This window comes from Lontra canadensis, unplaced genomic scaffold (genome assembly GCF_010015895.1).
Source record: "Lontra canadensis isolate GAN:19392208 unplaced genomic scaffold, GSC_riverotter_1.0 scaffold105, whole genome shotgun sequence".
In the NCBI taxonomy this organism is placed as follows: domain Eukaryota; kingdom Metazoa; phylum Chordata; class Mammalia; order Carnivora; family Mustelidae; genus Lontra; species Lontra canadensis.
Window position 1 is genome coordinate 2,907,529 of NW_022631099.1, and position 26,157 is coordinate 2,933,685.

General features: G+C 53.6%; 1 protein-coding gene across 3 annotated transcripts in view; it reads right to left on the reverse strand.

The window, feature by feature from the left end:
* Nucleotides 1–1,324: 1,324 nt before the first annotated feature.
* The window catches only part of HNF4A (hepatocyte nuclear factor 4 alpha), a 31,674-nt gene continuing 6,841 nt past the window's right edge, over nt 1,325–26,157 (reverse strand). The window contains exons 1-10 of one of the 3 annotated variants that reach the window (XM_032838525.1): nt 23,636–23,803; nt 19,596–19,770; nt 18,222–18,316; nt 13,635–13,741; nt 12,798–12,953; nt 9,355–9,442; nt 8,304–8,459; nt 5,830–6,066; nt 3,184–3,336; nt 1,325–2,123 (exon numbers count right to left, since the gene is read on the reverse strand). In XM_032838525.1, the coding sequence (XP_032694416.1) occupies nt 1,981–2,123; nt 3,184–3,336; nt 5,830–6,066; nt 8,304–8,459; nt 9,355–9,442; nt 12,798–12,953; nt 13,635–13,741; nt 18,222–18,316; nt 19,596–19,770; nt 23,636–23,750 (1,425 nt within the window). In that variant the 5' untranslated portion in view covers nt 23,751–23,803 and the 3' untranslated portion in view covers nt 1,325–1,980. Of the gene's footprint in view, nt 2,124–3,183; nt 3,337–5,799; nt 6,067–8,303; nt 8,460–9,354; nt 9,443–12,797; nt 12,954–13,634; nt 13,742–18,221; nt 18,317–19,595; nt 19,771–23,635; nt 23,804–26,157 lie in introns of those variants that run through there. The other 2 variants (XM_032838523.1, XM_032838526.1) reach the window with 2 other exon arrangements.

The following is a 26,157-nucleotide window of genomic DNA, read 5'->3' on the forward strand; positions in this document are numbered from 1 at the left end:
ATACTGCCCTCAAACGCCTCATGCCTGCATCACAAAAAGCGATCACTAAGGATGGAATTTGGGGGTGCTGGGGTCCTACCCCCGTCCACTCAGAAGGGTCAGCCTGGGGTGGGGACTGGTGGCCAGTCTAACTCTCCTACCTAAGCACAGCTCCAGCCCCCAGGACACATCTCTTTTGTTCCCACTGGCTAGTGGCATTTTCCAGAATTTTCCCAAAGCTACCAAAATTTCCATGGATGATATGCTGGCTGTTCCATTCTGGGGCTTAATGCTTCCAGAGCAGCGCTCAAACCCAGGCCTTCCCATGTCTCCCTGGCCCAAAATACCCCACTCCTGGACCACCAGGCCACACTGGTCCATCTCCTAAGAACCAGACCCCTGACACCCCTACCCCAGACTTGGGGGGTGAGGAGAGGAAAGGGGTCCAAGAGTTATGAATTTTCCTGTTCTTCAGCAGACAGGATGCTGGGCCCCAACTGGACATTCGTGAAACTCCAAGATAGCCTTAATCCTAGGCATGGGCAGGGCCCCTGGGACAAATAAAACTTCAGCTTCTGAGGCTGATGATGGGGGCAGGAAGTCCCTCCACTGGATCACAGTGAGGACAGAGGCGCCCTTTCAGAGACGCTCGGCACCCTGGTCAAGAACTCCTGCTCTGATCCAGGCAGACCTGGGATCCAATCCTGACTTGGCCACTTACTAGCAGTGTGAGTTCCAGAAAAATCACTCAACCACTCAGATCTCAATTTCGTCTTCTGGAACAGTCTCTGGGATGCAAGGAGGTGATGTGTGTCAAGTGCCTTAACACAGCACCAGAAACGAGGCAGAGTTTGAGACAAGCCCTGGAGAAGGGGGTCATTCCTCCCTGATGTCCTTCTGAGCTGGGCTCGAACCCAGCCATCTTTGTCTCCAGGTCGCCTTGTCCTCACCTGGATCATGTCCTCAGCCCTTATCTGACCTCCCCGCTCCCTCCCGACCCACTGTGCCTCCACCCTGGCTTCTCCCAAACCTCAGTGCCTCAGTCCTGGCATTTAAGACCCCTATGCTGCTCCAGACAGCCTGGTCTTTCCATCGCCTCCCTCCCATGCCCTTCTTCCGACCTGGGGCCCTTTCTCACCTGCTCCACCAGCTGGAATCCTGCCCTTCCATAAAGGCCTACTGCAGAGTCTGCCCCTTTCCCAGAGCTTTCTCTGACCACCTCAGCCTTTCCAAGTTTCTGTTGCAACTGTCCACCATGGCTTGTCCTCTTGTGGTGGACAGCCTGTGGGGAGCACCACCCCCTGTACCCACCTGATTCTCTGAGGAGAGCCACAGGTTAGAGATGGAAGGGTGTCCCCCTTCTCACCAGTTTCCCACACTGTGCCTAGCCCAGCTGGAGCTTTTAAAATGCTCCCGGAATGACTGGGGGATTGCGTGCGAGTTTCCTTCAGCCTCTGGAGAGGTGGCTGTGGAGGAATTAGGATGGCTGAGGAAGGTAACAGTGGCAGGTGGAGAGGTTGGAGGTTGGGGTAGCAGAACAGGGAGAGGTCAGATGCCCCAATCCGACCCAGCCTTGAAGGGCTCTGTGTCTGGGTACTAGGGCAGTACTTGGAGAAAGAAGTATCCATCTGAAGGGGAAGGGAACTATGTTGAAGCAAGGTCCCGTGTTGTCTCCAGACAGCTGTCCTTTGGGGCTGAAGAAGTAGGGGGCAAGTATGATGAAGGGGAAGGCAGTGGCTTCGGCAAGAGAAGAGTTGTCCAAGGCAGCAGAGGATTTCCCAGCTGGGGCCTCCCCAAGTCAGAGCCCCGTCATCCAGAGCAGGGGGCGGAGGGTAGCAACGGGCTATGGCCCAGAGCCCAAGTTCTTGGTCCCCTTGCCCTTTCCACTGCTGCCCTGAGACTGGCCTTGTTGTCATGGCTTCCTTCACTGTGAACAAGTGACCACCGGGGCTCTCTGAGGGGGCTGGGGGGCCGGCAGAGCCCCCGACCCCCAACGGCTTGCTAGATGACTTCCTGCTTGGTGATGGTTGGCTGTGGGATGGCGGAGGGGGGCTTGACGATGGTGGCGATCGCTCCTGGCAGGAGCTTGTAGGGCTCAGACCCCGAGCCACCTGGTGGTGAGGGCTGTGGAGTCTCAGGGGTGGCTGGAAGGACAGAGAGACAGACAGAGGCTACTGAGAATTTCAAGCTTTTGGGGAATAACCAGAGTCCTAGGAAGGTTCTTCCCCCTCTCTGAATTATTTTTCTCTTCTAGAAAATGAGAGAATTAAACTAGACAATCTCTAAGGTTTCCTACAGCTCAAACCTTGAGTCCCTGATCTTGATGTCTAAGTCTGGTAAGGTCTGGAAGGCTATGGCTGGGCCAGTTGTGTCCAGAGGCTCCTGCCCAGGTTCTACCAACCCCCATCTCCTCCACCATTTAACATGGAGATCTGGGCTGCTTCTTCCAAACCAGGACCCAGCTCTAACTCTCTTCAAGAACAGTGGGACATGTGACAGCAATATCCTTTCTTGGAGACAAAGAGGAGCAGCTGATGAGACCTAAGTGTCTGGCCAACTAACTTCAAAAATACCATTTCTTTAATATTTAGGAAGATGAATAATGGAAACTAATTGGCCTCACAGCGTCGCCTATTTGAAAGTTAACTTTGACCATGACCCACTTGGCCAACTTTATTCGAAGAACAAGTTTCCCAAAGAACAATCTCCATGAAATGCAATCTCATTTTAGTGGACCACCTCATCCCGATGATAATCTTACTTTTGAAGAACTTTGTCCAATGACAAACTCACTCATGTAAGATTTCACCTCAGGGAACCGTCTAGACTAGTGGACATCCCACCCAATGAGGAGTCTCACCCAACGGTCTAATGGATACTCTTACCTAATTGAGCAGTACTTCAAGAACAATTTTACCTAATAGGCAACATCATAATGGAATTCTTATCCCTGTGGACATGTCCACCCAATGGATCCCTCATCCCAAGGACAGCTTCATTCAACAGAGGCTGTTAATTAACTCACTGAATAAATGGCCTCAGTGAAAAAACAGCCTTAACGAATGAGTAATCTCACTCCTCATTCCATACCCTAGAGCACAGAGAACCGTAATATCCCAGTTCCCATCTTCTGGACCCACCCCTCTTGGCTCCCATTTCTGGTCCCAACCTCATTCCTTGCTGAGTAGAGCTCAAGCTGCTCACCTGCCTGTGCCCTGGGTCGGGGCCACTCACACATCTGTCCATTGCTGAGGTGAGAGGGCATCGTGTTGGCAACAATGACGTTCGTGCCCATGTGTTCCTGCATCAGATGTGGGTGCAGGGGGTGGTGGGCATGAGGTGCATCACTGGAGGACCCTACAGGTAGAGAGGGGCTCAGTCAGGATGGGGGGGTCCAAGATAAAGACCACGGACCTCGTGGTACACCTTCCTCAAGTGTGGTCAATCAACCCATTCGCCCAGTATTGACAATGCCTGTTGGCTACCGATTTCTGGGTGAGTAAACTGGGGCTTACCATTCCTATCTATAGGTCCTACGAGGTTCTTAAGAGGATCCAACAAACCAAAAGAACAAAAGTTAAAAGAAAGAAGGAGCATATAAGGAAGCTATGAGTGTAGTCACTGAATAGGAACACAGTGGATTTAACCAATGGTTCTCAAGCTCCATGGCATGCCAAGTCCTTCCATTTGGTGCCAACTCACCTGTAGCCTTGTCCCCCCAACACCTCTGCTTCAGCCAAACTAACTTACTGATAGCACCTAAGTGCTCCCTGTACTTCCCTAGCTCTGCTTTTACACATATATTTCCAAGAGAAATGCTTTCTCCACACCCCCCGATGTCCACCAGTCCAAATTCCAGCTCAGGTAATTCCACCTTTGGGAAGCTTCTCCTGATTCTCCACTCCCCAGTAGGAAATAAACCTCTCTTTCCTTGGAATTCCTATAGGAATTTATCTGCAACCCATCTTTTGGGAACATCTACTTTTCTGTCCATGAGCATTACAATTACAGCTATATTTTTCTCCTTTTTGAGGGCCTAGCAAAATGTCTAGAACACAGTAACTGCTTCAAAAAAACATGTCAGAATGATAATACCATATAAGATACTGACCATGGCAGTGGTCACTGGTGTGCCATGATGAGACTTGAGGGATGGCAAGAGTCCTCTAAATTGACAGCTATCAGTTACTGAGCATCTAATATGTGCCAGGTACTGTTCTACATACTTTTCATGTCAAAATAACTGAATCCTCTCAACAGTCCTCTAACGTGGGTTATCCCATTCCCATTCTACAGATGAGATTACAGGGCCTGGACAGATTAATTACTTTACCCAAGTTTATCTAGCAACAGAGCACAAGCTCCATCCTGATCCTCCCCTGCCTTTTTCAAAAGATTTTAGTTTTAAGTAATCTCTGCACCCAACCTGGGGCTCAAACTCACGACCCTGAGATCAAGATTCGCACACTCTTCTGACTGAGCAGGCCAGGCACCCAAGTTCTGATCTTGATCTCAGCGACACTTAATTCATAATTCATAATTCACAGGGTCAAAGTGAGAATGAAATGAGTTCATAGTTCTCAACTGGGAGAGATTTGGGGCCCTCTGGACACATTTGACAGTATCTGAAGACATTATGGCTGTCACTCCTATAGGAGTACTATCAGAATCTTATGGGTAGAGGCCAGGGATGTGGCTAAACAGTGTACACAAGAACCCCCACAAAAAAAGATTATCCAGTCCCAACTATGTGCCAAGGTGGCCCTTAGCACACCATCACCCATGACCGTGTCGCCTCCCAAATCCTAACTAAGTTCAAGTGCCCTCACTTAGATCCCGACTCCTATCCTACCAGCCCACTTGACGAGGGCTATCGCTGCAAAATTCTCTCACCCCACTACAGCTGACCAGGCACTGATCCCCACTTCTTAGTCTCTATCACCACAGCCCCTAATTGCTGGAGTACCACGGAGCTGCTTCCACCCTGAGCTTTGAACTCATGCTCGAGCAACAGACTCAAACATGAAACTGCCTCCTGATAACACACCCCGCCCCGCACATGTCTACGGTCATCTCGAGCTTCGCTAAGTATAAATGGTTTCTTGGTTCGTCTCCACGGCCACCATCATTTCAGCCTCAACCTGTTTTCCCTCCATCTTCCTCATTTCAATAAGTTACTCCAGGAGCATCTCTGTCACTCAAAGCAAAAATGTGGGTTTCATCCTTGATTCTTCCCATCCCCCCACCCCCACCCCAACCACACAGCTGATCAATCAACAAATCCGCACTGATGGTCCAGTTTATCCAGTCACACCTTCGCCCCAGCCTCCACTGTCCTATCCCCACCTGGTGACAGTAACATTCTCAGGGGTCTCCTGCCTCTCCTGTGCTCCCCTGATATCATTCCCTTTCTACCTAACATTCAGAGTCGTTTGTTAAAAACAGTAGTCTGATTTGCACTCTTCTTACCCAAGCTGCAATGAAAATGAAATCCAGATTTCTGACCATGACCTACAAGACCGTATGCTCACCATTTGGTGTCTGCCCCTCACCTACTTCATCTCGGGCAACCCCTCCCTCCCCCATCTCACGACCTTATTCTTTCTGGACCAGACGGACATCCCCCACCTCAGGGTTTCTGCAGGAGTTACTCCTGCCTGGAACACTTTTCTCTTGGCTTTTAAATGTTGGATTTTCTTTCATCCATTGGGTCTTAGCCAAAAAAGTCCCCGCTTTTGGAGAACAGGGAAGGAGGAGGTGGCGGAGCTGGGAGGTGAGCTAGGTGTGAGGCCCGATCTCTGGCCAGAGAGCCCCGCCCACCTCTCCGCCCCTCCTGGGCCTGGCACGGACCTCCCAGCAGCATCTCCTGCAGCAGGTTGTCGATCTTGGCCATGCCGAAGAGCTTGATGAACTGGATCTGCTCGATCATCTGCCAGGTGATGCTCTGCAGGGTGGGCAGGAGCAGCAGCAGCTCGCCGAAGCGGCCACGGGAGTCGTACTGACGGTCGTTGATGTAGTCCTCCAGGCTCACCTGTACCTGCGAGCGCAGCCGCTTGATCTTGCCTGGGTCGCTCAGCCCCTTGGCATCTGCAATGGGAGGGCAGGGGTCGAGGGCCCGGCTGGAGCATCTGGAGAGCCAGGCCCCAGATCTCCCCTAACTCCTGAGGCCCTGATGCGGGGGCAGGGGGAGGGCCCAGTGGCCCAAGGTCACTTGCAGCGTCCTTAGCAGTGCTGGGACCAGGATTCAGGGTCCTCAAGAACCGGGGTTCACTAGCGCATTTATAGCTTCCTGGACGCAGGCAGAAAAGCATTTATGTTACATTTCCTGAGGTACAGAACTGGGAGATGGGGCGTGGCAGAGGACAGGTGGGTTGGACTCTAGAAGCATACCGAAGAGGGCACCTAACAGCCTCCTCACTACACGTGGGGAAAACGAGACAGGGAGCAAGGAAAGGACTTGGTCCAGGTCACACATCCAGCTTTTGGCAGATCCATGATGGGGACTTGGGGCTCTGGGTCACAGCTGAGGTCCCACTGACCAGACCTCAGCACACACTGCTTCCCTTAGAAGAGTCTCCCCACTTCCTTCCCCCCTTGCCTGTGTCATCCTGGGGTCTCAGTTTAGGCCTCACCTCCTCCAGGAACCCTTCTCTGTTCCACCCTCCCAAGCCTGCTTTTTGAGTGTCCATCATGTCCCCCATTTCTGCGGTTCTTCTGTCACTACTGGCCGCACAGGATGCAACTGTCTCTTCCAGTAGATTATGAGCTCTGGACGGGCAGGCATGTCCTGTTTGTCATTTTAAACCCAACACCTAGCACCATGAGTTCAATATTTGTTGAACAGATAACTAGATGAGGGGATGGTTCGATGGATGGAGGGATGAGTGAATTCAGAAAAAAATCAAGAGATAAATTCTAGAGCCTAAACCTAGAAGGGGGTTCAAGTGATTGTCCAACAGTTAAACTCAACCTTTATGGCAATCATCCATTTATTTCCTCTTTTATAGACAAAGTGATTGGCAGAAAGAGAATTTCACCCATACTTCCGGTCCAGGGCTCACTCCACCGAGCCACATTTGTGCCTGCCTTCATTCAGTCAACAAACATTTATGGAGCATCCCCTCCATGCCAGGCCCTATACTGGCTCACCCGCCCCTCTGAGCCAGGTTGCTGACCCTGACTCGGAATCAGTAATTCTCCCCATTTTCTTGAGCGACTACCATCTGCCCAGCTCCATGCTGAGCACTGTCGGGGGGTACAGCCTGGGCCAGGCTCTCAGGGCAACTAGAACCAGAACTCTTACTCTTTAAGAAATGGAAATGATGTGTGGTAGGTAAGCATACAGACTTGAGAGCTATAAAAATTAATCAGTCTCCCTGTGTCTCAGTTTTTTATCTGCAAAATGGGGATAGTAACCATTCCTACCTCATCAGTACTGCATTATAAGTCATAAGTGACTAATCCACATAAAGTATTTAGAATGATGTCCTAGTGAGGGTTCCACAAACTATGGTCATCTCCCTCTTCATTACTATTATTATTGGAGGTGATCTCCTCCATGGAGTCTAGCACTAAGAGCAGTGCCGGGCATGCAACAGGTCCCCTGTAACGTGTGAGGAGGGAGGGAAGCAAGCAAGGGCTTTGGAGTCCAGGAATCTTGATATTGTGAAATGAAATCAGGCTTTGCATAAAGACATAGCTACAAAGTATTCTATAAAAATGCATGTGGAAAGTCAGTAGAGGGAATGCGGAAGAGGAAAGGCAAGGGCATATAAAGATAATTAGCAGAGACACTAAAATCACAGTGAAAATGAGGGAAGAAGATGGGAGCAGTGACAGAGGAAAGCAAAAGCCTCAACCAAGACAAGAGGGAAAATACGACCGAAAATAGCTAAATCAAGAAAGAGCCAGAAGAAACAGTTAAAAGACTCAGAAATGGCTCCCCTGGGGAAAATGGGCTTTCGTGGGGAAAGTGGGGTACATTTTAAGTAGGTGCAGATACTGTTTTGATCAGCATTTTTGAGGGAAAGAAGAAAAGGTGAAAGGAAAGAAAAGAAGGAAGATAGGAGGTCAGAAAAGGAAGGAGAGAGGAGAGGACAGAAGGGAAAGGGGGAAAAGAACAGAACGAAGCCTCTGGGGTCCATGTGTCTCGTCGAGTCACGTCAACCCTCTGAACGCGGGTCTCTTTCTCATCTGTTAAAGAGCTCATGCAACGGCCTTAGCCCATTGCTATACGGAAGAGTGAGGGTGTGAATGCAGGGTCCATGAACCAGTAAAAGAAGTATGCTGGAGCTTCGGGGGTGGGTGGGGGGCGTGGACTGTACCTGGATCAAAGAAGATGATGGCTTTGAGGCAGGCGTACTCATTGTCGTCGATCTGTAGCTCCTGGAAGGGCAGTACCAGCTCATCGAGGATGCGCATGGACACCCGACTCATCTCTGCCAGCTCCGGGCAGTGCCGAGGGACGATGTAGTCATTGCCTGGGTGGGTGGGAAGGAGAGGGGATGCGAATACTACCTTGGGGGTACCCTTCTCCCCAACTTTGGACAGGCCTTGCCTTCCGCAGTTGCAATCCAACTGGTGCCCACGGGACAGGGCCCCATGGGGATTGTTATGCCCATTTTACAGATGAGGAAATGGAGGCCCAGAGGAAAGGAATGAGTTGCTTGAAGTCACTGGAGTGGGTCTGGAGCCTGGCTTTCTAGGACCCTTTCACACCACCCATCACGTTCTCCAATATGACCCATTAGAGCAGCAACATTCAGGGTCCCCTTGGGAGGTACCAGTGCATCCAGGTGAAGGGCCCAGATTCTAGAATTAGACTGCCTGAGGTTGAAATCCAGTTCTACCGCTAACTAACCATATATATTTGGATAAATTACTTTCTGTGCCTCAGTTTTTTCCATCTGTAAAATGGGGATAAATAACAGAGCTTACCTCATAGGGTTGTTGTATTAAAGGAGTAATGTTTGCAAAGTACTCAGACTAGTATCTGGCCCATAGTGTCATGTGTATAAGCATTTAGAATAATACATAAACATGGCGTGGAAGCACAAGTGACACAGGCCGGGGGGCTATGCCATTCCTGGCGGCCTCCTGCTCCCGCTCCAGAAAGCACATCAGAGCGTATGGTTAATTCCATGCATAACCCCGACCGTGCTCTAACTTTAATGCTGGAGAACTTCCATTCCTTGATTCCTTGATTCCACATTTCCTTCCTGAGTGGAGGATCCAGTTGGGAACACTGGGAAACAGACATTCTTGATCTTTCTCCCTCGCCCCTGCATGCCACTTTGGAACTCTCCTGTGCCTGGATGCATTCCACCCCGGGCATGCCCTCCGCGGAGCCCCCGCTGGGGCAGGCAGCCTCCTTACCTAGAAGCAGAACGTCCTTGAACACCATGGATCGCTTGGTAGCTCCGAGCAGCAGGTGCTCACCAGCATGGGCTCTGAGCAGGGCCACCTGGAAAAGAGAAGGGATGATGTCTGGCAGCTGCACCCCTGGGAAGGTGTCTGTACCCCCGGGAAGGTGCTCCTAGCCAATTCAGTGACCCTGAGCAAGTCGGCTTAATGCTTCCCTTGCCTTTACCTGCTATTGAATTAAACTATAAAATGGGTACCAGAAAACTTCTGCCTTCCTCCCATAACTGATAAAACCTGGAAAAGATTCAGCAGGAACCTGGAAGGGGACAGAACATGCACTCAGAGCTGGGAGGCCAAATGATGACTTTATCTTTGAACTGCTGTGTCCTTGGGTGAGGTAAGCTGCCTCTTCCCTCTGGGCCTCATTTCTGTGCCTGATGAAACTTGACACCATTCTCAGTGTGTATGTGTGTATGTGTGTGTGTGTGTGTGTGTGTGTGTGTGTGTGTGTCTTCAGCAGAGGTTCAATGCCTTTCGTCAGACTTTCAGGAGGGTCTAGGAGCCAAAAAGTTCTAAAACTGTGGATTCTGAATTTCTACCCATGGGCCAACTGTAGAAGATTATGAAGAATACTTCATAAAATGCAGATTCTTAGGCCCTACTCCCAGAGATTCTGAGGTTGTATGCATAGGGGTGGGCCCAAGGATCTGCCTTTAACAAACTCCCCGGCTGATTCTGATGTGCAGTTGTGTCTCAGGAAATCACTGCTCTGGAAGATTTCCAGGACACCTGCTCTCTTGACATTGTAAGACTCTAGGGTTCTGAGAGTGAGTTCCAAGAGGCTGGACGTGGATGTTGGTTCCCAAGGCCAAGGTGTGAGCGCTGGTCCTTGGCACGGGATGAGCTTGACATGTTCCTTCCCTGCAGAGAAGACAAAGCAGCTTTGGCAGCCTGAAGTCCAGGGCAGGGACCCAGCCAGGAGGACATTGTCTGTCCTTTCCGGGCCATCGGCTTTGGGGATGGCATAGGGCCCAAAGGATGGCGAACACAGCAGCTGGTGAAAGTAGTAGCCAGCTGGAGGCCTCAAGGATCTTGTCTGCAAAGTTGGGTTGGGGAATTCTGAAGCTTTTTTAGCAGGCTAGGCTAGGAAGTAAAAATGCTTCTGTTCATTCATTCAGTCATCAAAAGTTAAGTGGCTAGTAAGTGACAGGCACTTCATAGGAAGGAAGGATGAGAGGGAGGGAGGAAGGGGAGTGAGAGTCATGTGATAAAGAGTGATGGGACAAGAGGGGCTACATTAGATGCAGAGGTCAGAGAAGTCACTCTAAGGAGATGGCGTTGTCTAGGGCATGGAAGGCCGCTGGCACATAACATACTAAACATTCAATAAGTATTTATTTGAATGAAGAAAGGAAGGAATGGGTGAATGAATGAATGAATGAATGGGCAAACTCGTGAACTCCCTCTCCAGATCATGCAGCGATCTGCCTTTCTTCATCTGTCCTCCCAGGGTTCCATCCTGGGAGGATGACAAGAAGGAGGAGAATGGCATTTGTCTTGCAGATGAGGGGCCACTTCCCATGACCAGGACAAGGGAAGCCAATCACCAGTGACTGTGCAGGGCTTTTGTCACTGACCCCGCACGGTGGCTCTCAAACCCAGGGACAGAAGCACCGGAAGGAACTCCCAGCCCCTGGCTGCCTTGCTCTGCAACCTGGTGCAGATCCCTTTCCCTCGCTAGACCTTGGCCCCTTTATTCGATGCTACCCAGCCTCCTAGGTGTCAATGGGTTGATGGCCAAAACAAATCAAGAAGTGAATAAACTTGGAAAGTGGTTCCTGGGGCAGCACTGATAGATCTGGGGTATCCTTTGGAGGACAGTGCCCCCCAATTCTCCCAGGTGTGTCCCAACTCTCTTGGGCAAGATGGGCTCCTTATACACCATGAATGGGGAGCTGGGAACCCTCCTGACATGGCGGCTATTCCTGGGGTGGGCAGGTGGCGTGGGGAGTGTTAATGATTGTCCTGTGTTGCTGGCCACCCATCACTGCTCTCTAAGAATGCTCTGAGCCCCAGCCAGGGCGATTTGGGTGGGAAATCGAGGTTAACAATTGCTCAGCTTGGGGGTATCTTATTGCCCTGTTGAGCCCCTGGGAAGGAACAGAAGGGATTAAACATTAATATAGACTCGCGAGCAGAGGGGACCAGGGCCAGCACACAAGGAACAGGGGAAAAGGCAGGGGCAGCTTGGCCAAGATCCCGGGCCTGTCATCCCTCCCAAAGCAGGGAAGGAACCACGAGACAGAGCATCCGACCCAGGCCCCAGTAGGAGAGTGAGAACCAGCCGAACCAGTGTTTCCACAGTGCACCCCACCTTAGGATACTAACAGGTGTTCTAAGAGTCTGGGGCTTCAGGGAGTCCGAGAGCCCTGGGTCCCACCGAGATCAGCAGCTTCCTTGCCTGAAGGACTTCTCGGAAACCTTCATAGACTACATGCATTGTCAGTATGTGGTGCAGATGTGCAGAACTGAGAAGCAATGCACCAGGAGCTGATGTCTGGGGCACCATCCAAGCTTCCCTCCAAGCTGAGAAGCTGACCCAGTCCGACAGTCCCTCCAGACAGGAGACCCCTAGGAGGTGCCTGGCCAGGAGCGATTGCTTGCAGTATCTCAGAAACTCATCTGTCCTCAGACGTGCACCCCGCTGCTCCAGCCTCTTCCCTGCCCCCACCCCCAGGACGGTGTTGGTATTCCAAAGAAGATACTTCGGGAAACAGAAAGCTCAATTAAACCATCTTGGTGGGATACAGGAATGAAAGTGATACTCAGGGAGGCCGGCTGTGGCCTGGGCCACGACGTTGGTGTTCCATTACATGAGTTAGGCCCTTCAAATGGTAATGTCCTTATTTTTTTTCTGAAGCCGATATTGTAATTCCCACTTTACAGATAAGAAAACTGAGACTCGGAGAGAGGGGGTCATTTGTCCCAGATCACACAGAGCACCAGTCTCTGAGCCGGGGCTCAAGCTCAGCTCTCAGGATCCCTGGCTCTGGGGCCCTGTCCGCATGCTCCTAGGAGAGCTGTCTGGTGCAGGAGTGCAGCGGCCAGGAGCCTGGACTTTGGAGCTTGCCTACCAAAGTACACCTGCATGCACAGTGTTCTAATCCCGGCTGTGCTGGATACTAGCTGTGTGGCCTTGAGCAAGTCACTTAGCCTCTCGGTGCCCCAACTGCATCACCTCTAAGATGGGAATGCTAACAGTACCTAACTCATAGGGCTGCTGGATGGATCAAATGAGTTAAGGTATGTACACTTATTTAAACAGCTCTGGGCACACATGAGCACTATGTGTGTTCCATTAAAGACAATCAAACCAAACCAAGACTATATCCCAGGGGGGCCAGCAGGACCCACCTGCCCAGTGTCGCCATTGCCCCCAGAGTGTTGGTGCTCACCTGGTCATCCAGAGGGAGCTCGCAGAAGGCAGGGATGTACTTGGCCCACTCAACGAGCACCAGCAGCTGCTCCTTCATGGACTCACACACATCAGCGATGCTGGCAATCTTTTTCGCTCGAATGTCTCCATTGATCCCAGAGACGGGGGAGGTGATCTGGGAGGAGTGAAGGACATGCTGGGGATGGTCAGGCCCTCCCTACTGTCTCTGCTCCCTGCACAGAGTGCCCCCCCGCCCAGACAGTTTCCGTGTCTGGAAAAGGGGAGATGGACTGTGGATGCCTTTCAGCTCAGGAGGGAGCTCGGGGGCAAAGGGAGAGAAGGAAGGATGCTGAAGAAGGCTGATATGAGGAAGGAGGCTCCCCCGAGCCTCCACTGGCAGCTTGCCCCCACTTCTTCCTCTGCCAGCTCCTCAGAACTCCAAAGAACCCTTCAGCTCAGGGCAAAAATCATCATTCTCACCTGACAGGTGAAAAAAACACAACTCAGAGAGGTGTTGTGACTTGCCCAAGGTCACACAGCAAGGAATGGGCTGAGCCCGTGTGCTAATCTGTCTAATTGTCCAATAATCTGTTCTCTTAGGGCTAAACTGATCTCAGGCCCTCACTGAAAGTCGACTCTGGTCCGCGGAATGCATGCAAAAGGATGAACTAGAAAGTGCCACAGAGGGCCAGACCTGGGTCCCAGTGGTGTCTTTGCTACAGAACTGGCTCAGTTTCCCTTCTGTGATATTCCAGGGCCCTTGATCCAGGGCCTGGCTGGGGAGGACATGGGTGGAGGTGAGAGTCCTCTTTGGTATGGGGGATCACCAGGTGGGTTAAGAGGGTCATCCTGATACCTGCTGGGACAGGACCTCAGCCTGCAGCAAAGCGTTGATGGAGGGCAGGCTGCTGTCTTCATAACTTGACCGCCGAGTGCTGATCCGGTCCCGCTCATTTTGCACAGCTGTGAGGAGGCACAGAGAGGTGAGGTGGGGGGACAGGGTTGGGGTGAAGGGGAGAGGGGTCCTGACTGCTGAGGAGCAGATGGGGTATGTGGGGAGAGAGTCTAACCCCAAAGGAGATACTGTAGGGCTGACTCGGAGTAAAGGAAACATGGTTGGAGGTGGAAGGAGGGGGGATCCGGGGGGCAGAACCTGGAGTAGCATGCGGGAATGAGGGCCGATGATTCCAGCCCAGCCTATGGAAGAACCTTCTAAGCACCAGAACTGCTCCCAACACAATGCGGTGCGGTGGAAGTGATCCCCTTGTCTCTGGGGGGATGCAACACAGTGATGCCTTGGCAGAGGGTTTGAGATGGGTCTTGCGTATTGATGATGGATCTATCTAGATGACAGATTTTTAATCCCTGATTTGGAAAAGGGTCCCTTTTATTCCAGATCAAAGTCCCTTTTTATTCCAGATCAAAGCTCAGGCTCAGGCCTCTTTGCTTCCGGCCTTACCCTGACTGTCTGGGCACCTGTCCGAGTCAACGGGATCTGCTACGACCCAACTCAGTCCCATCCCCACACCGCTCAAAACCGGTGACTCCCCATCTCACGCGGACTGAACGCCTCATGACGGCCCTTGGTCTCTAACCCCACACTGCCTGCCAAGCCGCCGCTGCCCCACGGCCTGGGATTCTGCCCCCCACAGCTTCGCTGCTGCTTTGCTTGGCGCCTGGCTCCGTGCACACGTCACCTTCTCAGAGACACCCACTTTGATCACCCTGCTGGCATGGAGCTCCCTCCCTCAGGCTCTGCCCCTCATTTCTCCTGCTTCCCTTCTCTTTGGGGGCCCTTACTCTACAATCTCTTGTTCATTCCCTTACTCTCTGTCTCTCGATGGGAAGGAAAGCTCCAGAAAGCTAGAACTCCGTTGCTGTTCACGGCTGTAGCCCCAGTGACTAGCATGGGGCTTGGCGCACAGTAGGTGCCCAAGAAATGTTGATTGAGCAAGTGAAGGAAGCTCTGATTTCTCAATGGAACGTCCATGGCCGCCATTCAACTTTCTCTTGATTTCAAACATGGCTGAAATCAGAGAATGAAAGCCAGACAGCATAGACCAAGCCCCGGCATGAGTGGGATAGGAAACCAGTCTCCAGGTCAGAAATCTCTCCTGACACCCACCACCCCGGCCAGAGCCAGCCCCTGGGGCCACTCCCCTGCACACGTGGCGGCCCTGCCCGAGGACACCCCTCCCAGCCTCAGCCGCCAGCGCCCGCCCGCACCCACCAGGGCGCCGATGGGAGGCGGGCCCAATAAAAGGGCTGCTGTCAGCAGCTGCGGATTGGGCTCCCCAAGGTTAGCCCATGTTATCAGTACCCAGCTCGAGCTCAGTCACGGAATGATGTTTTCCAAATGTTTGCTCAGTATTAGCAGGGTCGGGGACCTAATGTAACTCCTATTGAATATTAACCGACCTGGCCAGAGGAAGAGAGGAGGATGAGCCTGTCTTCCCAGAGAACCCCTGGACGGGGCCTATGGGGGGCTGGGCCAGGGTTCTGAGGAAGGGCCCATCAAAACGCCCCATGGCCCACCACCAGCCTGTACCTCCTGCACCCCCGGCCTGGCTTCCTGGGTGGGCTTCTGTCTAGGGGCTGGGCACTCGTCCTGGGTCTGCCAGCTGAGCCACAGTAGCCGTTGTCTCAGGTTATAGGACAGAATTCAAGACCTGCTGTCGGGCCCACTGACCCCCAGTTTTCTCCCCAGAGTATTTTCCCCTTCAGGGAACCCACTTTTGGCCACCATGGAACATGCTCTGGCCAAGGCTCACAGGCCTGTGGATTAGGAGCCCTTCCCTGTGGGCTAGGGAAGCTTCTAGATCAGAGATAATGCCCCCAGGCCAAGCACTCCCAGTTTCAGTTCAGGGAGCCTGGTGTGTGCCCAGCTCAGGGGAGCCTGCCTCCACCTGCTCACGTGGCCTGCCTGGCTTGAATTTCCCCATCTGTAAAGCAGGGAGGGGGTCGGTTTGGTGACCGCGCCTCCACCTGGCCAGTCCATCAATTCTTTTGGCAGTGCAGGCCTTCCTGTGGTCAGGGACCACTCCTGGGTTTCAATTCCTGAATCTTAAAGCTATCAGAGAAGAGAAATGAAAACTTGTCCCAACCCTCCTGATCACGGAGGCTTTGGCCAAGAATCTCTCTGGGCTTTGGGGACATCCCACCAGCTGGATGAGGGGTGTCGGGATGACAAGACTTTGGTAGAATGGGTAATACTTTTTCCTCCTGGAGCTTGACTGCCATGAGGACCAAACACCATGCCCCCTAGGCCTATTCTTGAAGCAACCACACGACTGTCAGTGTCACCATCTTCCAGTTAACCGAAACACACAAAGAGCACCAACACTGACTAGCTCGCTCACTTGCCATCAGCCAAGGCTCCCATCCTCCTGGCCGAAAGCCTCCTTCCCTGAGCTGAGAAGCCGGGGCTATTTTCGAGGCTAGCTAAGGCAGAATGGCCTGGGGCTCTCCCTCTCCCTCCAGGAACCAGGACACGGGACTGCTCCCTCCTTGGCAGCTCATACAGGGGACCAGGGAACAAACACACACGCCCCCAGGGGGACAGGCAGATCAGTGAGTGGGTGGCTGGACTCCCAGAGCTGGAAGGCATCGTTATCGCCACTCATTTTACAGATGGGAAAACCAGAGTCAGAAGAAATATTTCTCAAGTGACACATTAGTGATTCTGGATGTTTAGCAAGACATATAAGAGACCACAGGCAGGCACCAGGCCCTGTCCAGCCTAGGAAGGCTACCAATCCTTTTCCTGCCTGCCTGTCACAAGGCCTGAAATTTTACCATGAGAGCTTCATGCTCTCGAACCTGACACCTTAGGCTGTGGGGAACAAAGCCCCCAGCCATGAGAACCACAGAGCGCGAGGCCCCTAGACCTTACGCTCGTTTTTTTCCCTGCCTCCTGCTGCCCATGCGCAGGTTCTAGTCCTGTTTCTCACATTCCTCATTCCACAAAGTGGAGATGAGGAGGAGGAGGAGGAGGAGGAGAGGGACTTGGAGGAGAGGGACTCAACCCCACTGAAGACTGGGAAGTTGGGGGGTGGAGGGGGTTGCCCTTTGAAAAGGCCCCTCCCCCACCGGAACCCCCCTCCCCCCAAGAGCTGGATGCTACCATTGTGGAGTCGCAGCAGGAAGGGGCCTTGGAGCCAACTCAGTGCCTCACAGGGGTCAGCAGGTCCAAGTTCCCAACAGGACTCAGGAGCTCAAAGCAAGACCAGAGAGACCAGAGACCCTCCTTCACAGGCAGCTCGGGCAGGCTGGTCCCAGACTCCTGCCCTGGGCTGGGTATGTGTACAGGGTTAGGCCACGGGTCCGGCTGGTGTGCCACAGCTGCGGGTGAGGAGTGAGGGTCTGGTGCCCGAGCTGGGGAAGGTGAGCAGAGAGGAGCAGGAAATGAAGTAGTTAAAGGATTTCTGCTTCCTGAGCTCAGGCTATCCCTGAGATCTGGAGGTCATAAAGGAGGTGGCATCAGGTATCACCAGGCAGAACCCAACTCTAGTCTGAAGCATTGGGTGCAAAGCTGTGGGGCCTCAGGCAAGTTTTGGACCTGTTCTGGGCCTCAGTCCCCACATCCAGGAAAAGGGGGAGTGACAATGGTGCCAGCCACATAGGGTGCCACGTCACTCGTAGAAAAGCCCAGCCTGGTGCCTGGCATCTCCTGTTTACAGGAGGCCTGGAGAGAACTTTTTTTTTTTTATTTATTTTGACAAAGAGAGATCACAAATAGGCAGAAAGGCAGGCAGAGAGAGAGGAGGAAGCAGGCTCCCCACTGAGCAGAGAGCCTGATGTGGGGCCTGATCCCAGGACCCTAAGACCATGACCCCAGCTGAAGGTAGAGGCTTTAACCCACGGAGCCACCCAGGAGCCCCGAACTTTTTATATACTTTATAAATGTGCTCCTTGCCTCACCCAGGGCAAGCCTGACGCCTCGTTCTTGCTCTGCAGAATGTGAAAACCTGGGGTCACCAGACACTTGAGAGTGAAGACTAAGGAACAGGGGCACTGCCCCTGGGGCAGGAAGCTCAGGAAGAGAGACCCCCTCCCCCACTACTGTCCACATTTGCTGAGTCTAGGTGGCGGGCACACAGACATTCTCTGCTCTCTTCCTGTTTGCAATAGTGTATGAAGAGAAAACACCTGACTGGGCTGCCCATGGCCGTGGCTGTTGGGTAGATAGGGGTGGCGAGGGCTGGGAACCAGAGTAGCCAGGAGTGAGAGCTTATCTCTTTCTCAAGACCAAGCCCAGTCCCACCCTGTGGCCAGATTGCCAGGCCCTCCCTCCTCTCAGCCATTCTCCACTTACCCCAGGGGCCTGTCACCCAGTCATAAAGGGTGGCATACTTGTACCTGCCTTCCCGGAGTGGGTGCAGGTGGGGCTGTGGGGGGTGGGGATAAGGGTGGAGGTGGGGGGAGAGGGAGGGCCGAGGCTCACCTTCCTTCTTCATGCCAGCCCGGAAGCACTTCTTGAGCCTGCAATAACGGCACTGGTTCCTCTTGTCTTTGTCCACCACACACTGCCGACTGAACCTGGGGAGAAGCTTGGAGGGTTGGATGCGGCAGGGACAGCCCTCCTGTCCCCGGCCGAGCTAAAGCGTTGGCCAACCTGGCCTTGACTCCCAGCCTCCCTGCCTTCATCATGGGAGTCATGCTAACCATGAGTCAGGCCCCAGGACTCTCGAAGAAGCCCGCCCTGTCCAGCTGAGGCTTGGAGAGGTGACACGTAGCCCGGGATCACTCAGCCTGATGGTAGAACTGAGCTAGAAACTCTAGCCCTTCAAGGACCAGGGCACTGCACTCTCTACCACGTTCTAGGAGAGTCCAGAGCTACGGCAGCCTCCTGCTTATGGCTCAGAGTCCGTACCTGGTTGGCCAAGTGACTCTGGAGGGAGCTGTACACAGAGGCAGTGCCAAAGGGTAACCAAGGGTGGAGACCTGAGTGTCAACAGGGGTTCTGCCACTGATTCAAGATGGATGACCTTGGACAGATTCCTGGCCCTCCCCAAGCCACAGCTTCCTCATCTATAAAATGGGAAGAATCATAGCAACCATGTCAGAGGCGTGCTGACAGACGGAAATGAGAAGATATGTGGATGTGACCCGCAGTGCGTCTGCAAATGGCAACTCCTCATAGCCAAATCCTATTTATTTATTTACTTATTTATTTATATTTTTATTTATTTAACAGAGAAAGAATGCAAGCAGGGAGAGAGAGAAGCAGACTCCCCACTGAGCAGGGAGCCCGATGCGGGGCTCTATCCCAGGACCCTGGGATCATGACCTGAGCAGAAGGCAGCCACGTAACCAACTGAGTGACCCAGGTGCCTCTGAATGCTATTATTTTATTATTGTTGTTACTCCGAATGGGAGGTGTGGGGTAGGTAGAAAGGCCTGGGGCCAATCCCCTATTTGTCCCAGGAAAAGCACCAGGTTGTGGGATGGGCCCCACCCTCTGAGGCTTCAGAAGCAGCTTGGTCCCAAACCTCATGGATCCTCATTTGCTAAGCAGGAAAATAACAATGGGCTTGTAGGGCCAGTTAAATACATACAAAGACTCAGTATGTCTGGCATATAGTAAGTGCTCAGTAAAGGGCAGCTGGTAGCTTTATGACCAGTGAATGAGGTTCCTAGATGCATGTTCCCATCTGGATCCCTGAGGCCTAAGAAACCAGAGGAAGCTTTAAGGCCTCAGAAGGCAGACGTTTCTGGGACCTAGTGAGGGGGCAGACAGACTCTGGGGAACATCAGCAGCCCAAGTGTACCCACTTCCCAGCTAGAGAAATCAAGGCTCCAAGCAGGGGCTCCTCACCTGCAGGAGTACATGTGGTTCTTTCTCACGCTCCTCCGGAAGAAGCCCTTGCAACCGTCACAGCTTGAGGCACCGTAGTGCTTCCCTGTGGCCCGGTCCCCACAGATGGCACACAAGGCGCTGACGCCCAGGCTGTTGGGTGCATTGAGGTTGGCACCTTCTGATGGGGATGTGTCTGCACCAGAGGAGACAAGAGTGAGGACTCAGGAGGGGCCCTGCTCCCGTGGTGGCTTAGGTACAGAAATGAATATGAGCATTATGGGGATCTCTCCACCCCCCATCCCCGCCCCAGGCCTTCAGCCTCATCCGGACCTGGGTGCTGTTCCCATTCCCTCAATGACCTTGGGCAAGTCCCTCGGCATTTTGGAACTCCTGTTTTGCATCTGTTACTTAGGGATGGTTGTGACAATGAGTTCATAGAGTCATCTGTGAGGGTCTGCTACTCTACGGTGCAGACTACTAGACCCAGTTTTCTCTGGTAAGTAATGAAAACCTGATCACCCCCTACGATGCCTCTGACCCTTACAGACCCGACTGACTGGGCAGAGGGGACTGTGGAAGGGACAGTATGCCCCCAGCATTTGCTCAGGTCCTGTCCCTCATTTCTCAGTGAATCCAGAGGCCTCACAAACTCTCCCAGGGAACAGGAAGACATGCACCAAGGACAACGGCCCATCTGTCCTCCTGGGAGGGTCAGGGCAAGGTTCTGGGCATCTTTGAAATACCACCTGTGTCAGAGGTGAAAGCTACTGCATCTATGTAAGTCTGAGAGGGGAGATAAGAAACAGGCAGCAAAGATCTTGGACAGAGTGCTTGGGGTCCTTGGGTGCTAGTGCTGATGTCGCCACTAACAGACCTGTGACCTTGGGCAAGTCCCTTTACCTCTCTTTGAGTCCCCCTGGGCCTCAGTATCCCTAACTTTAAAAGGCAGGGGTTCAACTGTTCTGGTTTGCAATTTTTTTTTTTTTTAATTTCAGCAGCAGAACCCTCTTTGTGTAAGTAGGCCTTCCATCAAGGCTAGACCTCTTGGAGAAGATGATAGATGCCATGGACCATCTCCCCAGAAAAATGCACACATATGCATACCACACAGTCATATGCAGATGGGTTTTTGTGGATACTCCAAATCTGACCTTGACTTCCTGGGAACACCGCACTGAGAACCAGAGGGGACACTGTGCTACAGTCAAGGGCACACATGCTACAGCCCTTCTACCAAGCTTCAGTCTGAGCTGGCCTACTTCTTAGCCAGGTGATGTGGGCTGCATGGGTTCACCTCTCCGTGTCTTTGTTTCCTTGCACGGGAAACAGGATGCATAATTATCCCCTAAGACTGTAGGGGAATTCAGTGGGTTGATGTAGGTGACATGCGTGGTACATAAAAAGCACCGTATCAGGATTCGTGAGGGGAAAGCTTTCCTGCAGAATCAAATTCCCGGAGCAGAGGATGTCCAGCCTTCATGCGTAAGTGGACCCCGCCATGTCTCGTCTCTGCCATCATCCAGCTGACATCTCCTAGGTTCCTGAGGTGCCCAGAGCTCAGCCCCCTCCACTTGGTGAATTATTCCCGGAGATGGGGATAATTGTTAAGCCATGTCGGTGCCCTTTCTCCCTCAGCCTCACTTCCCTCAACCCCTGGGGAGGTTATGACCCCACAACTCCTGGCTGTTCAGGGAGCCTGGGGGGGCGGGGGATCCTCCACCCTGCGCAGAAGGGGCTGGGTGCTATTGAGTGTATCATCTCACCGCAGCCTTCGGCAGACAGGCCCCATTCTCCGGGTGAGAACACCGAGGCTCAGGGAGGACCTGTGACCTGCCCAGGGTCATCCCACTCCTGCTAAGTGGAGGAGCCCAATTTATAGTCCAGGTGTGCTGGACGACTCTGGCCCAGGCTGCCCTTGCTGGGATGTCTGTGGGGGCCTCTGGTAAGCAAAGTCCCTGCTGTTGCTGGGGCTTCCAAGTCAGGGGTGGGAGACAGATGGGACATGGAGCGCTGGAACCCCCAGCTCAGGAGGAATTAACATGTGATGCCAACACTCACACCCTTTCCAAGGCCAGTGGGGAACGCAGACCTTCTGACGGATGCCCAGTGCTCTTGAGACGACTCATGGTGGGTGAGGCCCAGCTACCAAGGCCGGGCACCACGCGCCTCATCTTACCAAATCCTCTGGTTAGCACAGGAGGCAGGTGCTAGTCTGTACCCCGTTTGACAGATGAGGAAACAGAAGCTCAGAGAGGAGGCCGGCCTGCAGAGTTCTCATAGGTAGGAAGGGTCTACGCCAGACTTTGAGCCCATATCTTTCTGGCCCCTGAGCCCGAGGCTGTGCTACTGAAGGGACACCCAGGGGTGGCCTCCACCTAGGGCACACGTGACTTAGGGAGGTGCAGGCTCTGAAGGGGTGACGGGGCTGGCCCTAGGGAGTAGTCCAGGGCTAGGCAGTGGCCAGGAGTGTGACAGCACATCATGTCCCCACGGGGTCACATGACACCCTGCCTGGTGCAGAAGCTTCTTGTTCACCATTTGCTGTGATCTTCCCTACAACTCCCTTCCACAGATGCTCCGCAGAGCTGACCGGCCCAGCAGGTGCTTCAACTGAGGTGATTAAACCCATTTTGCAGAAGACGGAGAGGCCAAACTAGGGGATATGACGTGCCCAAGGTCGCACAGTGAGCGGACGGCAGGAACAGGTGAGCAGCTGGTGAGGCCGACCATGGGCAACGCAGTCACATCTTTCTGACTAAGCCAAACTGACCACAAGCATTGCAGACCCTGGCTGAAGCCACAGAGCCACAGAAGGAGGGCAGGGGCCACGCTGGCCTTGGTCCCCTACCACACACCTTATTTGAGGCTGGCTTAGGGTCTTTCCCCTCTAGAAGCTTCCTGGCTTCCAGGCTTCCTCTCTCCCCCTACCTCCTTGGGGAGGAGAACCTCTCAACCCAGTTTCAGATGTACTCTTGGTGATGTGCAAGCAAATCTATAAACCCGGGGAGTGACACAATGCAGGCCACGACACCAACTCAGAGAGAAAGGGACGTGCGGCTCAGGGGACTCTCCTTTGGCAAATGTCAGGACCGACCCCCTGCCTATCCCGTCTCCATAACGGAGGTTACGAGAGAGTACGGATCACCCCCCAGTCCAGGAACGTGCACTAGGACAGGAGCAGGGACATACCGGGGAACAAGACAGAATGCCCGCACAGGACATACGTCCAGAAAGCACAGGGCACCCAGCCTGTGCGTGAACTTCTGCAGATACACGGACACACACACGCTGCTGCTTCCGGACAGAAGCGAGACAAGCACACAGACCTCTCGAGACACCAGCAAACACACGCAGTGATCAAATACTAATGGAAACCAAAGAACCGGCACATACAGACAAACTAACGCAAATATGCAAAAGGGTTCCCGGAGGCACACACATGTTTGCCAACATGGTTCTCCCCTCACACACGGGTGTGCAGAAACTCGCGCGTGCACACCCAGGGGAGGCCACGAGCACACCACAGCTCACACTGCTGACCAGCATCTCATTGAACAAAACTTCCCTAAGAACTCTAATTTTTCCTAAGCGGGGCGTTCACCCCAGGAAAGTCCCAAAGACACCCCGTGGAGCCTCTCCATCCAGCATCTCCAGCGACAGAGCATACCTTTCTATCTCTCTGGACCTAAGCCCAGAGGGTGCAGGAAGGGGCCTAGTCAGGCCCAACTATGGCAGCTGGGCGCCAAGGGGGAGGTCACCGTCATGTTGCCACTCCCAGTGACACACTAAGCAGAGACAGCCTTGAGGTAACAGGGAGCAGAAGGGCGAGACAAGAATACCTGGGATCTACTTTTGCTGGAGAGCTGCCCACTCGGGCCTCCCCTCACCCAGAATGCCTCTGGCCGCTGTACCTGGGCACACCTGTTTCACCTGGCGTGACACCTGTCCGGACCTCCAGGCCCAACATGCCGTTTTCTATCATTCTCCTCCCGGCGCAGCACTGAGCGCCCCAGGCCTGCTTCCGAGCCGCACACCTGGGCACACCTGCACCCACCTACCATTGCCCATGGTCAACACTTGCACATTCTCGAACTCGAGGGTGGTGTAGGCGGGATCCAGTGCGGCGCCGTAGTCAGCCATGTCCATGTCCACGAGGGTTTTGGAGAGACGCATTCTCCCCTTCCACCCCTCAGCCGCTCGCCTTGCCCAGGATGCCCACCCCGAAGGCTCCGGGCAGAGCCCCGGCCCCGGCCCTCTGCCCTCCTGCCGCCTCCTCCCAGGGGCCCCCTCTGCCTTCCTGCGTTTCAAACCTTCCTCTGGGAGGATCTGCCCGGAGTCTTGGCCTAGCCCCTGCGAAGGGGTGGAGGCTCTGCCGGGGAGGGGTGGGGGTTAATGGTTAATCAGCTCCCCCACTGGTGGGTAGGCTGGGCGGGGCGGCAGGGATTTGGCTGTTTATTGGTTTCTGGTGGACACCCAGGTGCCATTACAACAGTTGGGGCCCTAATCCCCCATACTCGGTTACGGATTTCTGTAGGACGGACACACTAGCTCGCCGGCACTCATCGGACCCCTGACTCAGCCACCCGCTCCCCCAAGCCATTATCACCCAAAGTCAGGCATTCTAGATGATAGGCCAAGACACTGACAGCTCCCCCTCCAAGATGCCCTGATTCAGTAACTTCCCAAATCATTGACTTCTACCCTCAATGCTCTGGAGGAGATAAAGCCACCTCATGGCACAGAAATAAAGACCCAAATCCCAGACACCAGACACCAATCTTTGGATCCTCCTCCTGGGAACCCCCCTCCCATGGCCCATCTCCCTGGGAAGGAGCATGGAATCACCTGGGGTTCTCCTTTCCTGATTCCCGGGACCCCCCTGTGGCTACCACCAGCCCCCACAGCAGCCAGCAGCTCAGCACCGCCCCCCCCCAATGTTCTCACCTCCTCCTACTTATTTCCCCACCCCCCTCAACAGCCGGAGGTGAGGCCTGCGGCCCCACAGACCTGGATTACACTCAGGCGCCTACCCCCTACCAGTCATGACTTTGGGTAAATGATTCTCCTCCTGGAGCCTCAGTTTCCTCCTCTGTAAAAGGCATAATTGACCTCGAAGGGTGGCCTGAGTGTTAAACGAGACGGTATCAGGCAGGTCCTATCAAGAGTCCAACCCTCCTCCCTCCACCATCCCATTTCCATCTCCCTCTTCTCTCCACCCACAGCCTCCTTCAGAGGGGCCTTCGTGGGCCTGTCACCTGAGCCGTCGCGGGAGGCCCCATACTTCAGCCCCTGTGTTTGGCTTAATGCTCTGCTATTGCTGAGATCCCTAATGATTTCTGAACAAGGTGCCCTGCAGATTCGACGGCGGGTCCTCCGGCCTTCTGCGGGCCGCCTTCCCCCTTTTCCCGTCATGCCCTCTGACCCCACGGGCCCTCGACACCAAGAGCTCCCCGCATAGCCTGGGAGGGGAGGTCACAATGCAGGAGGCAGACAGCGCAGACGAGGGCAGAAGGGCCTAGACTTGGGAGCCTGGGAGCCTGTCCTCCTCGGGCAGCTGGAGCAAGCGTGGGTGAAGGAGTGACGGCCGATGGGCACACGGCAAGGGGGTGAGTTAGTGATGGAGTGAATCAAGGAATGAGTGGGTGAATTAGTGAAAGCGTGTGTGAACCAGTGAAGGAGCAAACAGGTGGGGGGAGGGGTTCTGTGCAGGCAAATCAGTGGGCACGGGGGTGTGAGTGTGAGGGTGGGCAGCGGCAGCCTCCTCGTTCTCCCGATTATTAGAAGCCCCATCTCCGGACTGTGTCGCCTTGTTCTTCCCCTCTCCATCGTCCCCCCAGGAGCTGAGAAAGGGAAGTGATTGTCCTGGAGGAGAAGAGAGGCTGCACTTGATGTCAGGAGACCTGGGTTTAGGAGCTAGTTCTATCACTATATGTATGACTTTGTACAAATCACGTCTCTCTCGGGGCCTCCAATTCCTTACCGTAAAATGGGGAGATTTTGGCCCATTTTGTCTGTTGTACAAGACCCCCAGGGAGGGAGGAAGAGAGACCTTCCCCCAACCCCACCCCACAGTCTGTGCCTAGAAATGTGACAAAGGCCCGAAGGAGACTTCAGTGACTGGCACGTTCTTCCCATGCCCCACCCCCGACCCCGGGGATATCAGACCCCAGCTCCAGTAGCCCAGACAGAGCTAGCTGGGCAGGAGAGCTGACTGAGGGATAAACACATAGGAGGAGGAGGGACAGCCTTGGGAGGGGCCCGTGAGGGCTGACCCTGGGTCTTGCCACCTGTCTGGCACCTGGGTTAGGCCACACACACACTACTGCTTTCACAAGCCAGCCATCTGTGACCTACATGCACGGCGTCTCATCAGCTCTAAGGGGCACACTCCCCCATTACCAATGGTGGGATGTGATTATTAGCATGTCAGAGTTCACTGGTAACAAAAATAACAATTTTTCAATCTCCAGATGACATCTTCGATTGAATGAAGTAAGGTCTATGGTCCACTGGGGTGAGCCGTGGCATGCCACATCCCTGACCCGTTACACAGGAGAACCACCAGGTAGACAGTCCGCCT